This window comes from Schistocerca gregaria, chromosome 2 (genome assembly GCF_023897955.1).
Source record: "Schistocerca gregaria isolate iqSchGreg1 chromosome 2, iqSchGreg1.2, whole genome shotgun sequence".
Taxonomy (NCBI): Eukaryota; Metazoa; Arthropoda; class Insecta; order Orthoptera; family Acrididae; genus Schistocerca; species Schistocerca gregaria.
Window position 1 is genome coordinate 321,254,750 of NC_064921.1, and position 16,173 is coordinate 321,270,922.

At 44.2% G+C, this 16,173-nt stretch overlaps 1 protein-coding gene across 1 annotated transcript in view; it reads left to right on the forward strand.

The window, feature by feature from the left end:
- LOC126336963 (large neutral amino acids transporter small subunit 1) overlaps positions 1 to 16,173 on the forward strand; it is a 317,078-nt gene that overhangs the window by 161,810 nt on the left and 139,095 nt on the right. Inside the window, exon 3 of the mRNA XM_050001164.1 lies at positions 10,696 to 10,837. Coding sequence (XP_049857121.1) covers positions 10,696 to 10,837 — 142 coding nt within the window. The remainder of the gene's footprint in view (positions 1 to 10,695; positions 10,838 to 16,173) is intronic.

Sequence of the window (16,173 nt, forward strand, 5' to 3'; positions counted from 1 at the left end):
AATTGTCCTAAGGACAAACACACACACCCATGCCCGAGGGAGGGCTCGAACCTCCACCGGGATCAGCCGCACAGTCCATGACTGCAGCGCCTTAAACCGCTCGGCTAATCCCGCGCGGCGGGAATTAGGTGACTTGTGTGTGCAGATGTGGTACCACCTCCCTCTGCGACCTATCAAGGCCTCATTACTTCATTACCACGACACGACGACGCTGTTATCCGTGCCTAATAGTTAGTGGTCATAAAGTTCTGGCAGATCGGTGTACCTCCCTGCATGTCTGAAAGAACAGTTGACAATTCGTAGCTGTATGAAATACGAAATTAAATCTGCTGACTGAGAATTCTTTGACATCAGCTGTATTAGGCATAGATCTACTATCCAGTAGTGTCACATGACAATTTGTGCCGGATCGATACTTGAAACCGGATTTCCCGCCTACCGCAAACGGTCACCTATTTAACGACTTCGGCTATATGTACGCGCTCACCGGACCATGCCAAACTTCCATTTGTCACACTGTCTTCGCCCTTATATCGTAGTCCATTGAATTCATTGCCTAATGTTCGCAACGTTAGTTGGATTCCAGGAGCAGGAAGAATTGACAGCAGAGAGTCGAGACCATTGTTGTTATAGTCGTGTGCCTACCTAGGCTTGGAACTTGAGAGACGTTCCGAAAGTAATTTTCTTATTTTTCACAGGGAAACTTTGCTGCCAGAAAAATACAACATGGTGGCATGAACTATACATCTTGCCTTGTTTATCAACAATCACGAACACTGAGACATTTTTCGTGGCGTGCAAGCAGTTTGAAGAAACCATTCTGGTAAAATTCGATGTCCTGCGATTCAAGGAATTGTTGCAAAAACCTGCTCCATCTCCGCATTCATTCGAGGATGTGGAAGGACAGCCGCTTCGACCTTCATCCTCCACACTCTTCCTTCCTTTTCTGAACGTGCAACACCAGGGACCAACAATTTGATGAGCCGTGACCTCTTCACCATAGACGGTCCGTAGGCGTTCATGGATGACGGACAAACTAGTTCCACATGCCGTTTCATACCAGACAATGGCACGCAATTCTGTTGCCGACTACATTGTCAGTACACATCCGCCTGCCATCGTGATGTGTACTCGAATAACCTCGGGCACGCTGGTCTGCTGCTACTCTCTCTCTTGTTCGGCGCACTGTGCATGCATCAATTCTCCTCCACTGACACTCCTTCCATCTTTGAAACGGGTGTGGATTCATACGGCTTTCGTTTGTGTCACTTGGTACACCATCTTACTTACGTCACACATGGCGTCAGCTAGATTAGGTATGGATCTACTACCCAAAAATGACACCTGAAAATTAATGCTGGACAAGGACTCGAACGTGGATTTCCCGCTTATTGCGAGCGGTCGTTTTAATCACTTCGGCTATGTATACACGCTCCCCGGAGCGAGCCAAGTTTTCATATGTCACACTGTCTTCATCCTTATAACATATTTGGATGTTTTGGTAGGAAGGTGAAGTGGGCATGGATAGTCAAAGTGGTTAAGGCGACCACTTGCGATTAGCATGAGCTGATGTCAAGGATTTTCCAGTCAACTAATTAAATTCGAAAACTTATGATTAGCTACATTTACCTTACTTACTTCATTTTGATATACAGGGATAGACAAAATAATGTGAACATTGGTAGTAATGGGATGGTAGTGTCTCACGGTCAACAACGCAGGTAGGACACGTCTCGCGCTGGACTGTGCGTGTTCAGTACGAACTATGGATCGGTGTAGGTTGTTTACGAGTAGTGCACACTTCGTATTTGCATTCAGAGGTCGAGATCGACGTGCAGTGAAAGACCTAACAAAGTTCCAAAGTAGGTAGATTGTGGAGGCCCGATTAATCAAGACAGCCAGCTTATTGAATGTTTCAAGATCTACTGTTTCAACAGTCATGACAGCCTACACAAAACATGGAAAGACGTCATCGTGTAAACGTAATAGTGGGCGCAAATCAAAACTAAATGACAGAGATCGTCGTACGCCAACACTAATTGTGTCAAAATAACGCAAAACTACAGCAGCTAAAGAGGCTGCGGAACTCAACAGCCATCTTCGAGACCCCGTATCTAACGACACTGTCCGCCAAGAACGCCATAAAGCGAATATCCATGTGCGAGCTGCTATATCGAAACCATTAGTGACGGCAACCAACGCAAAGAAGCGTAAAACATGGTGTCTCGATCATAAATCCTGGACGGGTGATCGGTGGAAACACGTCGCATGGTCCGACGAGTCAACATTTATGTTTTTCTTTTTTTCAACATCGGGCCGGGTTTACGCCTTGAGAACGCCAAAAGAAGTCTAAAATCCTCATTACTTGATTCCAACGGTTAAGCATGGAAGCGTGATGGTGTGGACAGGCATATCATGGTATTCTACTGGTTCCATCATTACTTTCAAAGGCCGTGTTGCAGCCAATGATTATGTGAACATACTAGGTCATCAGGTGCACCCCATGATGTTGTTCCCCTTCAATGATGCCATATTTCAGGACGACATTGCACCCATTCACACAGCCAGGACAGTACAATCGTCGTATGAGGAGCTTGCAACGGAACTGCAGGATCTTCGTTGGCCAGCACAGTCCTCGCACTTAAACATTATCGAACCCTTGTTGGCGGCATTGGAACGCAGACCCCGGAGCAGATTTCCGCCTCCCTCGTCGCGACAGGAGTTAGAAGAGGTTCTGATCGAAGAGTGGCGCAACATTCCACTGGAGACTGTACAATGATTATATGCCAGTATACCATGAAGAATCGCAGCTGTATTACGTACAAATCGGGGTTCAACCCCTTATTAATAAACCATCCCCATGCAAGTACAGGTGTTCTCATTATTTTGCCTATCCCCTGTACGTGGCACGCTACAGCTTACGTCGCCAGTTGTTCTGAGGTGAGACGGACGGTAAATCGAACTGTAATAAAATATACATATATTATAAAGTACACAAATCCAGCAAATAGGATCGTGTCATTTTGTATGAGATACAGACAGAGCGTTTCTTCGTGGATTCTCAAATTCGTGTAAGGACTCTTCTTGAGAATGTCGCGTAATTGTATCACATCATTCTAATATTTTTTCTATTATACTGCAAGAGGCAGGGTGGATGGTTGTGATCAGTGGTCGCCTGTAGATGTAGTGAAAGAAGATTCAGAATTAGTTATTTATTTCCATAAAAAAACAGGTAGCGTCCTGAGTCGTTGTTAGCATCGTCTGTCAATGGCCGCTGAGGAATCGCGTCGCAAACGGTCTTCAGCCCACTCAAGGCAACTGACACCGCACGTTTCGTTCCAGCCGGTTGCTGCACTGGAGGTTCGGCACATGCGGTGGCCCCGGTACTGGGTGTACCGCGACGCCGCGGCAGTGAGTGACGCCGCGGCGACTTGGAAGGTGCGCTACCCCCGCTCGCTCACCACCCTTCTTCATCATACGCCATACTGCGATGACGGTTGCCGTGTAGCCATGAAGTTCGACGATATTGGCTTGCCGTCCAGGCAGGCCCTATTCAGTCCACCGTAATGTCAGGAGTGTTAGTGTCTTGATCCATGGGTGGGGGGGGGGGGGGGGGGGGAGACCTGTAGGTCCTCCCATCTGCGACAGAGACAGAGTGTGATGTTGACCTCTGCGACTTGTGATTATGGCGAGGTAGCCATCTGTTCAAGAGGGCGGCTGTTGTCTGTAGCTTGCAGGAAATCTACAACAGACTTGTGCCAAACGTCATTTCGCTGCAATCAGGGGATTTAGTGAGAACCTCATGTACGCCATCGATCCGTCTGATCGACTGCCGTACGTGCTAAACTGCTGGGGTATTTTTATTCATGGACATTTACTTATGGCTAATGTTTACCCATCGTTATTCGTCATGATTGCAAAAGGCTTGCTGTTATGAAGGTATCAGCTGTTTCCGTTCTGCCGTGCATGCTTAACCAGTTCGTCAGAGTACAGAACTGATTCGTAAAAGCTGTTGGTACTGTTTGGGGTGCATTCGTCTTAGCCTTTCTTTCGTCACATAACGAAGATGACGTGACCGTGTTTAGCTGCTCTGGCCCACTACATTCTGCTGAAGTCTGCTGCCTGGTTCACCAGAAACGCCGATGTTATGTTTCGCCGTAACCCAGTCTCGGTAGAAAAATGTTTGCACTGCGGCCACCTGGTGTCGACATTGCCGCAATATAGCGAGATAGCTTTGCTCTGAGACTTGGAAAATTTTGCCAGTTTTACTGCCCTATACAAGGAAGGCATGCAACAGTGCGTTGGATGCCGCATTTTAGCAATAATTTCTTCTAATGATCTAGACAACATCAATACCATTTTATGAATACTGGATGGATGCACTTCGAAGCTAGCGAAAAAACTGAACTCGAAAACACCTTCTTACCTCTCTTGAAATTAGAATACAAGAGATAGTCTCCAAGATATTTATTTCTCTTTAATCGATATAACTCTCAACAATGATCAGGAAGTCGAAAAGTAAGCAATTGACGATATATGCTACCTACTTCGCCGCAAATCGAATAGTACTGCTCTCGTTTCTATGGAACTACACTATCTGATCAAAAGTCTCCTGATACTGTTCCAATGGTTTCAATTCAGGACTAACAACAGATCAGTTGACTTCAAGAATGTATTGTGCGCAAAGCTGGTATATGACAGGGGGCATTGTCATGGCGATACAATTACCGTCTCTGAACTATTCCACTACTGAGCACAGTACACACTGTTGTAAACTGTGTTCATATCCTTGTGCGTATACAGTTTTCTTAAACACGATAATGGCACCACTCCCTAACCACTAGACACACCTGTATCCCGTAACACTACCTCCTGTATACTTCACTGGTGGCACTACCCCCATAGTGGCAGGTAACGTTCTCCATTGTTCAGACTCAATCCGTTCCAAATCACTCGTCTCTCTTCACCCTAATGCAAGTGTCGCTTGGCAGTGACTGCTGAAAGGAGTGGCTTATTGGGAGCTCCTCTACGACACTATTATTCTCCGTTCTTTGTAACCTCCTACGGAAAGTCACTGTAATAGCTGTACTTCCAATAGCACGTTGGAAATCATGAGTGATTCCTTCCGCTGATATCACGCGAATTTTACAACCACCCTGTGCAGTGCTCTAAGTCATTGTCCATCAGTACATGACTAGGTTTTTTTCTTTAGTTATTGTGATTTCATTCCCCTGCTCCATATAGCCACAGGAGGGCTGTCAGTGGGACAACCTGCCACTCTTCAGCCAAGTGATGTGACAGCTAATACAAGAAGAAAATGATTCATAGAAAGTCAATAAATGTGGGGGACATAATAACACAGTAAGGGGAGATAATTGAGGTAAAAATACACTGACATGGAGACGTTCATGGGGGGACAATTAAAAAAGTCGACACAAAGTGAAAAAACACAGTTGGCGACTTGTAGAACACAAAAAGCACTGAAGTCACACACACAGGTTAAAAGTTGGCCACAGTATTAAAAACACTCCAGAACAAGACACTTTAGACCCACTTGGAGAGATGAAGCACACAAAACGAAGAATGAAACTGCCAGGAGGGACCTGCTGAAGGAGAGGTCTGAGAGGATGTAGAAGGAGGGGGAGCAAGGTGCAGCAGGGGAGGGGGCGGGATGAAAAGAGTAGGGGGCGTCAGCGTGTGCACCAAGCGGCAGGAGGCAGGTGGGGCAGGAGATGAAGAGGGAAGAGAAGACAGGAGGGAGCACAGGAAAAGGAGGGGGTGTAGGAGGGGAAAGCTGTTCAGGAGAAGGGAGGGGGGGAGAGGGAGCCCTGAGGAAAAGGCAGGCGGAAGGTGGGATTAGAGTTGGTAGGAAGGGTAGGCAGGGAGAAGCTCATCATCGTGGAGGGGTAGATGTTGGAAGTTGCGTTGGGAAAGGAGGTGGAGAGTGTGGAGACAGAGAGAGGGTGAGACACAACAGTAAAGGCGCGGCAATGGGCTGGAGGTGGAGAGGAAGGGAGACACCAGGGGGTGAGGGGGATCGAGGCGGTGGACAATATATAGTGTGCGGATGTGTTCAAGGAAAAGGAGAAGGTGGGGGAAGGGGATGAGGTCGTAAGGGTGCGTGTGGGGGACGGAAGGTGGATGCGGAAGGCGAGAGGAGTGTATGGCGTTCGAGGATTTGGAGGGCTTTATAGAACCTGGGAGGCGCAGATCAGCCTAGGCTTGGCTGTGGTTAATCATTCGCGTTTCCACTTCACAGTCATATCACCAACAATAGACTTAGGCAGCTTTAGGAGGACTGAAATGTCCCTGATGGGTGTCAAGTCCACGTTCGAAGTCACTGAACTCTCCTGACAGACCAAGTCGGCTGTTACTGCTTACCCACTAATAACATAATACCCTCTGCCTCGTACTGTACCGGCGGTACGGCTCGCGTGACATCTAGTGGTCAATTCCCCATTACTTAGGGGTGACCTGATACATCGGATCAGATAGTGTATATGCAGTGTCAGGCTAAGAGTCTAGATCGGTGTATTGCTGCTACAGTACAACTGATTTTTGTGTAATTTGTAAAAGGTAGTGTTTTTATCAAGGAGGTTAATCTCTCACCAGCACAGTAGGCGAAACAGAATTAAAAATGCGTTCTGTATAGTGGTTAACCAGTAGCGTATCCATCCGTCTACGAAATTCCTCCGTTATTTTTATTTGAGGAAAAGAAAATATTGCGGAAGTTTGAAACAGATGTCGTACGGTAGATGGCGAGGACTATACAACATATCAACATTTCATGTTCTATTGATTCATTCGCGTATTGTGTTCCGTCAATCCCATCATGAAGGAACATGGACCGAGTAATGCTAAATATATCAGGCGGAAGCAAACATTTCTGGCTACGTCTCTAAAGTATACTAACAACGAATATTACTTTATATATGTATGTAAGGGGAAAAACAGCTACTTTGAAAAAGACGCTCCTTTTTCTGTACCGCTCAGCTGCTGTTATTATCTAATACTTAAAAACAAAGCGTTTTAACTTTGAGCGGACCATTGTTAATATGTCTATATATTGACAAAATCCAGGCGTATTTGATACACATCATAGTGTTTAGTATCAAATGTTATTGTGTAAGTAGGTGGCTATGTCACTTCTTATCGGTTGTTGGAATTCATGTTTACATGCTTTGGCAGCCGCAGTCTGTAGCCATGACAGATGTGAGCAGTCATAGTTACACTAATGGGGAGCGCTGAGTGATAAGTGTGTCGGAACACGAACGACAACACACAGGGCGGGCACTGAGACACATTATGGAAGCAGTCCAGGAAAGATTTACTAGGCTCCACTGTATTGGAAAAGACGTGCTTTTGATTTCGGCAGTGTTAAAGACAGGCCACGGAGTGGTAGGAAGAAGAAACGAAAAGAACCATGTGCTGGAGTTTCTGCTTCGATTAAAAAATCTCCTATCAGGTCACACATAAACGAACTTTGGAACTCGGCGTATGGACGCCAACAGTGCTAGATCTAATGAAAAAGACCTGAAGGTCAGACCTTTTAGACCGACGTTCGTAAATGAGATATCGGATACAGACCGAAATGAACAAGTTTTAGCATGCCGTGCTTTGTTAACTTAATTTTCAAATGCAGTGAACCGTCTAATGTCATGTTTTCAGATAAACATGCCATTTATCACATATCACGCGCTATAAATATTGTCATTTGAGCCAAAGAGAATCCTCACGTAATGATATGGGCAGCGATGACGTCAGCATATTTGCTTGGACCGCACTTTTCTTAGGAATTGCGAATGGCGCAGATTATTTACAAGTGTTACAAACATGGTTAATATCTCTTCTTGATGAAAGAGGCCTCACAGAACGCATGTTGTTGCAACAAGACGGAATGCCTCCTCACTACGCTCTTGCAGTGCTGGAGCTCCTAAAAGAACACTTTCCAGGACGGTGGACAGGTGGTGGTTCATTAGCAACACCAGCCCCCTCGAAGTGGACACTAAGGAGTCCTGACCTAACCACGCTTGACAACTGTTTGTGGGGAGATATTAAGGCGCACGTCTTTATCCTACAAACTAAGAACTACACAATGCTGTTGAGAATGTATTTCGTATGGAGGTGTATGAAAATGTGTTTACAGCATAATGGGAAACTTATCGATATACTGGACACTTAATACACTAGTAAGTCCCTCTGCTCAGACAAATCAAATCAATTAGCATCCGATACTAGGGGTACGGGGTCTTCTCGGCCATCCTAAATCCAAGCATTCAGAGCAGAGCATGCCAGAAGGTAAGTTCCCTGCATACCAACGTAAACTGTCCTATTGTTCCAACCCCTGTCGTGAGCAGGACAATTACAATGTTGTCATTGACAGTCACTGAATTCAGTACTCATGGAGGCAAAGTGAAAGCTACCCTTGGTACCTCCAATATAGCAGCGCTTTAACCCATTATACCCCAGAATTAATTATTCTTTTTTTTAGATTTTGATAAAACTTCAGGTCCACTACCCAAATGGGATAATAATCACATTATGAATGTTAATTAATGATGATGGCCTTAAATTCATAATTTTTTTAACGTATGATATATCATACGATGGGCAGTAAAGGGTAAAGTTATTGAGGTATGATGTATCATACGATGGGCAGTAAGGGGTAGAATTCCTTACACAATTTTACCACAAGTAATAAGTGGAATTTTTTGTGATTATCAATTATTACACGAATAAATAAAGAAAAAGTACAATAATAATTTCCAGGTATTGTAATGTTTATTTTATTTATATTTTAAAGTTACGTTATTTATTTATACACCAAGTTCAAATGGTTCAAATGACTCTAAGCACTATGGGACTTAACATCTGAGGTCATCAGTCCCCTAGACTTAGAACTACTTAAACCTAACTAACTTAAGGACATCACACACATCCATGCCCGAGGCAGGATTATACATAAAGTATATATGGCAAATCCATATAGTAACAAAATAGCTGTACTGCATTACGTGAATAAAGTAAGACATGTAATAATAAACGACAAATGACAAATCTGATGAAATATTAGATGTAGCTAAACACCACCATTTGAAACCATAGCGAATTGGCTTGCCTCTTATAAATTGTTTCCCAAAGTGATGGCCATTATAAGGCTCCAAGGCCTCATCCCAGGAGAAGATTGACACCAGAGGCTCTGTGCTGTCTTGAAATTTCTTATTTAGATGTGAAATTAATGGCAGACCCTTATAAACTTTATCTCCTTTTCCAATGCTGTCATTATCATTGACATGGAAGAATCTATGAATTTTGTTCAAACATATTTCTGGAGAAGGAATTCGAAACAAGGACATTGTTTGTGTCAGGTCCGATCTCCCAGTACATACGTCTATGCATGACCTTACAATATCCAGATAACAGTAAAATAGCGATGTATCTGTAGATGCCATCATGACTTGTTTGTACGCTGTGTCCCGTTTGAGCAGCATATTTTACTGTCTCTCTCGTCAGAATCTCAACCAAATCAGCATCAAAAGCTTTACGATAAAGATCTGTTGAAGTGTAGTTTGGCGTGCAGAGATGTTTTGTTATATCAAGTGTAGGATCACAAGAGATTTCAAATTTTTGTGAACAGTCTAGTCTTTCTTCTATCCACTGTCTTGCTTTCCTATCTCGGAACCGAGATCGTGATTTGGAACAGCAGGGATTTTCCTCTTGCGCGGATAAACATGTAACATTTTCAACAAGGCCGTCAGTATTTACTGATCTTATCTCTGCAGTTTGTCCCAGAGGCTTCATCTTCGAACCAGGAACAGTCGCAGGTTGTCCTTTTGCATCAACCTTCATCATCTTTATCGGTGTGCTCACCATCATTTGGTTGAATAAGTACAAATTCAGGCTCCTGACTTGTATCAAATATGCCAGACAAAGTTTCATTATCTTCTTCCGTCAAGAACAGGATATTTAGAATCCCCTGTAAGTCCCTCTCCTTTTCCAAATTACATCTGAAATAAATCAGACAAACTGCGAGAAAATGACCCCTTACTACCCATCGTATGATATTTCATACGTAAAGATATAAGGCTGTACCACAACAAAGCAGATAATGTACTGTTTTCCAATTTGTGCTTATGTATTGCATTTAAGTATTCAGATTACTAATCTGTAATAATATGAGCGAAATATGAACTTGCACATCATAATTTTATAATTACTTAACGCCTGTCCATGACGAGAAGCAGCAGAGTTTATAACACTAGAACAAATGTTTTTCACCAGGAAATAAGCAATCCTGATCTCCACTCCTACTGTCAGTTTCAACAATGGACTTTCAAACTAACAATAAAACATAAAAGAAATATTTCAGTTGTTGAGAAAGAGCTTCTGAAAACAAATATGCCTGAAAAGAGCAAGCGTGTGATAAATCATAGGATGGGATATAATGGGTTAAGTAGTCACGGCACCAGATTGCTTAAAACTGGCATACCTTAACAATAGTCACTAGCCACAAACTGTCTCAAAATTACGTTACATCAGTGGATACCACATGACCCGGTCGCTAGCCGAAGTCTGATTTTCAATAGGCGTATAACGTTGACTCCGTATATTTATGAACGCACATAGTGCCTTGTGTCACTAGGAGGCACGTGAGAAATCAGTACCTAACCGCGCCGTTTGTTGTTGTGTTCGCAGGCCACACTGAGTACTTCGACAACCCCATGGCGGGTGACTACAGCGTGGGCAGCCTGGTGCTAGCCCTGTACTCGGGGCTCTTCGCCTTCGGCGGCTGGAACTTCCTCAACTTCGTCACCGAGGAGCTGCAGGACCCCTACAAGTGAGTACTGCCTTCACGCCGTCATACCGACAGTTCCCCGAGACTGTTGTGAGACTATCCGTCTGTTTTTAGCCGCAATGTGCAAATAAAGTTTCATAAACTGAACCCCTCGATCACCTCTGGTTCGCATAACCAGTGACTTGAACAGCGACCGTTTCACTTCCGACGTGTTAAGGCTTGTCAATGTGCACCTTCTTCGAGGTCTCCGTAAACCTGGCCATTAAAATTGCTACACCATGAAGATGACGTGCTACAGCCGTGAAATTTAACAGACAGGGAGAAGATGCTGTGATATGCAAATGATTAGCTTTTCAGAGGATTCACACAAGATTGGCACCGGTGGCGACACCTACAACGTGCTGACATGAGGAAAGTTTCCAACCGATTTCTCATACACAAACAGCAGTTGACCGGGGTTGCCTGGTGAAACGTTGTTTAGATTAGATTAATACTTGTTCCATGGATCATGAATACGACACTTCCTAATGATGTGGAACGTGTGAGGTTTAAGAAAGATGTCTGTACAAGATATTACATTACAGAAAATATTGCATGACACTAATGCTTAAGTTAGTTTTTTTCCCCTCCCTTAATTTATATCTAAAAATTCAGCCAATGAGTGGAAGGAGTTGTCATCTAGAAATTCTTTTAATTTATTTTTAAATGTTGGTTGACTATCTGTCAGGCTTTTGATGCTGTTTGGTAGGTGACCAAAGACTTTTGTGGCAGAAGAATTTACCCCCTTCTGTGCCAAAGTCAGATTTAACCCTGCATAGTGAAGATCATCCTTTCTCCTGGTGTTATAGCTATGCACACTGCTATTACTCTTGAACTGGGCTGGATTATTAACAACAAATTTCATAAGTAAATATATATACTGTGAGGTTACTGTGAGGATCCCTAGATCCTTAAATAGATGTCTGCAGGATGACCGTGGGTGGGCTCCAGCAATTATTCTGATTACTCTTTTTTGAGCAATGAATACTTTTCTACTCAACGATGAATTACCCCAGAATATGATACCATACGAAAGCAGTGAATGAAAGTAGGCATAGTAAGCTAATTTACTGAGATTCTTATCACCAAAATTTGCAATAACCCTAATAGCATACGTAGCCGAACTCAGACGTTTCAGCAGACCACCAATGTGTTGCTTCCAGTTTAACCTCTCATCAATGGACACACCTAAAAATTTTGAAAATTCTACCTTAGCTACAGACGTCTGTTCAAAGTCTATATTTATTACTGGAGTTGTGCTATTTACTGTACGGAACTGTATATACTTCGTTTTATCAAAATTTAAAGAGAGTCCGTTTGCTGAGAACCACTTAATAATTTTGTGAAAAACATCATTTACAATTACATCACTTAGTTCTTGGTTTTTGGATGTTATTACTATACTTGTATCATCAGCAAAAAGAACTAACTTTGCATCTTCATCAATATGGAATGGTAAGTCATTAATGTATATCAAGAACAGTAAAGGACCTAAGACCGAACCCTGTGGGACTCCGTACTTGATAGACCCCAGTTTGAGGAATCAGCTGTTGTATTAACATTACATGAAGCACTTATTTCAGCTTTCTGCATTCTTCCAGTTAAGTATGAATTAAACCATTTGTGCACTGCCCCCCTCAAACCATAATGATTTAGCTTATCTGAAAGAATTCCATGATTTACACAGTCAAAAGGCCTTTGAGAGATCACATAAAATACCAATGGGTGATGTCTGGTTATGTTGTGATGCCTCGTGTAAGGAGGAGAAATGCGTACCATCACGTTTCCGACTTTGATAAAGGTCGGATTGTAGCCTATCGCGATTGCGGTTTATCGTATCGCGACATTGCTGCTCGCGTTGTTCGAGGTTCAATGACTGTTAGCAGAATATGGAATCGGTGGGTTCAGGAGGGTAATAAGGAACGCCGTGCTGGATCCCAACGACCTCGTATCACTAGCAGTCGAGATGACAGGCATCTTATCAGCATGGCTGTAACGGATGGTGCAGCCACGTCTCGATCCATGAGCCAGCTGATGGGGACGTTTGCAAGACAACAACCATCTGCACGAACAGTTCGACGACGTTTGCAGTAGCATGAACCATCACCTCGGAGACCATGGCTGGGGTTACCCTTCACACTGCATCACAGACAGGAGCGCCTGCGGTGGTGTACTCAACGACGAACCTGGGTTCAGGAATGGCAATACGTCATTTATTGGGATGAATCCAGGTTCTGTTTACAGCATCATGATGGTCGCATCCGTGTTTGGCGACATCGCGGTGAACGCACATTAGGAGCATGTATTAGTCGTCGCCATACTGGCGTATCACCCGGCGTCATACTGGCGTATCACTCGGCGTGATGGTATGGGGTGCCATTGGTTACACGTCTCGGTCACCTCTTGTTCGCATTGACGGCACTTTGAACAGTGGACATTACATTTCAGATGTGTTATGACGCGTGGCTCTACCCATCATTCGATACCTGCGAAACCCTACATTTCAGCAGGGTAATGCACGACTGCCTGTTGAAGGTCCTGTTCGGGCCTTTCTGGATAGAGAAAATGTTTGACTGCTGCCCTGGCCAGCACATTCTCCAGATCTGCCACCAATTGAAAACGTCTGGTCAATGGTGGCCGAGCAACTGGCTCGTCACAATACGCCAGTCACTACTCTTGATGAACAGTGGTATCGTGTTGAAGCTGCTTGGGCAGCTGTACCTGTACATGCCATCCAAGCTCTTTTTGACTCAATTCCGAGGTGTATCAAGGCCGTTATTACGGCCACAGGTTGTGGTTCTTGGTACTGGTTTGTCAGGATCTATGCACCCAAATTTGCGTGAAAATGTAATCACATGTTAGCTCTAGTAATATATTTGTCCAATGAATACCCGTTTATCATCTGCATTTCTTCTTGGTGTAGCAATTTTAATGGCCAGTAGTGTATGTTTCAATAACATATACCAAGACTTGCTTGTAGCCTCTATGATTCCCTTACCTACCTCCATGCTGAGAGAGTTCAACTGTTACCCTGATTAGGACATTCATCGGATCCATCACCCATTGAAAGTATTCCACTTAGTTTCACGTGAAAGAAGAACTGGGAACCTGCTTCTAAAGCTGCTTTTAACATTTGCGGGAGAGGTGCTCAGAGCACTTGCCTCTCAGAACCGATGGCGACTTAGGGAGACTAGGCAGAAGATGCAACAGTGGATAGTAGTAAGAGAACGTATACCAGACTTGTTATGTAGTCCTTCCTTGCTGTCCAATGTTGCAATACTGTAGTAATTCTCTTGACGCGCAACTGAAAACTTTTACCTGAGACGTCAGGTGCTGCTAACGAAAGTTGATGTGATGTAGTCTGATAGTATTGTTAACACACCGAAGACTTCATTCACACGTTATGCAACACGCCAGTGCTTGTGGAGGTCTCAAATACCTGTAGGTCGCATTGGAGACCTGTACGATGTTGTGTAGTCGAATCATACAGTGACTAAGGCAGGCACTCATCTGATGTCAACTACGGATGGCGGTTATCTCTAAGACATCCGGTTTTCGGTTACACTGGTTCTTTTCGTCTCCATTTTAAACTGACTGTTTCTGAAATAATATTCGGTTTTTTACTGCTATTATTTCCACTTAGAACGAAGACTGAAAGATTCTAATGAAGGTGAAGGAGTAGGAGATAACGATCGATATGGGGTTGAGGCTGTGGCATAAATATAATTGTCTCCAAGAAAGATGGCAAAGTTGAACTAGAGGGCACGCTGCTATATATTTTCGTCGTATACAGGTCCAAAAATTTTCCTTAGTACTTTTCTTTCGAATATTAACAGTTTTTCTTCATCTTTCTTTTTAAATATTAATGTTTCACATCCGTATAACATCACAGGTATAATGGTCGATTGATATAAGTGGATCTTGAAGTTACTTCTAAGTGATGTTTTTCTTAGAATTTTGATGAAACTACAAAGTGTCTTGTTTACTGTCGATAAACGGGCATCTATTTCTATATCTGTTCTGTTGTTATTACTAAAAATACTTCCTAGGTACTTGAAGTGGTCAACAGTTTTGAAATTGAATCCATCTACAGTCAGAGGTGCATGTTTTCCCGTTTTCTTACTTATGGGCAGGTATTCTGTCTTTTCTTCATTAACGTGTAATATTTAGTATGACAAAATGCTACACATATGCTTGCCACACAAAAGCTTCAGTCTTCTATGATGCAGTAATACAGACGTTAGTCTCACGGTCTGCAACGTGTCTCATGCGATAAATAGCTCAACAGGTTTGCACCAATGAATATCTGAAGACTAATATACTTTACTTTTTTTTTTAACAGTCCAAGAGAAATTTCCTTTCTGTGTCGACCCCTTTACCCATCAGAAGGACTACGAAGAATGGATGAGCTTCATACCGTGCAATAGTAGTCGTCACTTCCTAGAAGCCTAGTGACTTGTAGCACTGGAGAAGGAGCCGCTGCTGACTTGTGGGAAAGCTGCGCCGCTCCACCTCCGTTGGTGACGCGCGCACGGCTGATAAGCGAAGCGCCCGTGGTTCAGAGTCTCAGACCTTCCGTCGCGACTGGGAAGCGAACTCGATTACGGGGCCCGCGCCGCCCCGTGCCGCCTTAATCGCATCACTGCGCCGAGCTGCGAGCGCACCGCCCTGACTAAGCCGCCGCCTCTAGCCGAAAGAGAGACACGCCCCGCCCTCGCACCAGGAGAACGTTCAGTCCTAGAAAAGACGTTTATTTACTAAGCTCTGTCGGCAGAATAATAGTTACCGCCTTAAAAGAAAAAAAGCCCTCCGTCTTCAGGCCACAAGTGACCCATCGGGACCATCAGGCCGTGTCATCCTCAGTTGAGGATGCGGATAGGAGGGGCGTGTTGTCAGCACACCGCTCTCCCGGTCGTTAGGATGGTTTTCTTTGACCGGAGCCGCTACTATTCGGCCGAGTAGCTCCTCAATTGGCATCACGAGACTGCGTGAGAAAAAAAAAAGTTTAAATGGCTCTGAGCACTATGGGACTTAACATCTGTGGTCATCAGCCCCCTAGAACTTAGAACTACTTAAACCTAACTAACCTAACTGCCCGAGGCAGGATTCGAACCTGTGACCGTAGCGGTCACGCGGTTCCAGACTGAAGCGCCTAAAACCGCACAGCCACACCGGCCGGCAGTCTGAGTGCACCCCGAAAAATGGCAACAGCGCATGGTGGCCTGGTTGGTCACCCATCCAAGTGCAAGCCACACCCGACAGCGCTTAACTACGGTGATCTCACGGGAACCAGTGTATCCATTGCGGCAAGGCCGTTGCCCTGCCAAGAGCACGCTAGT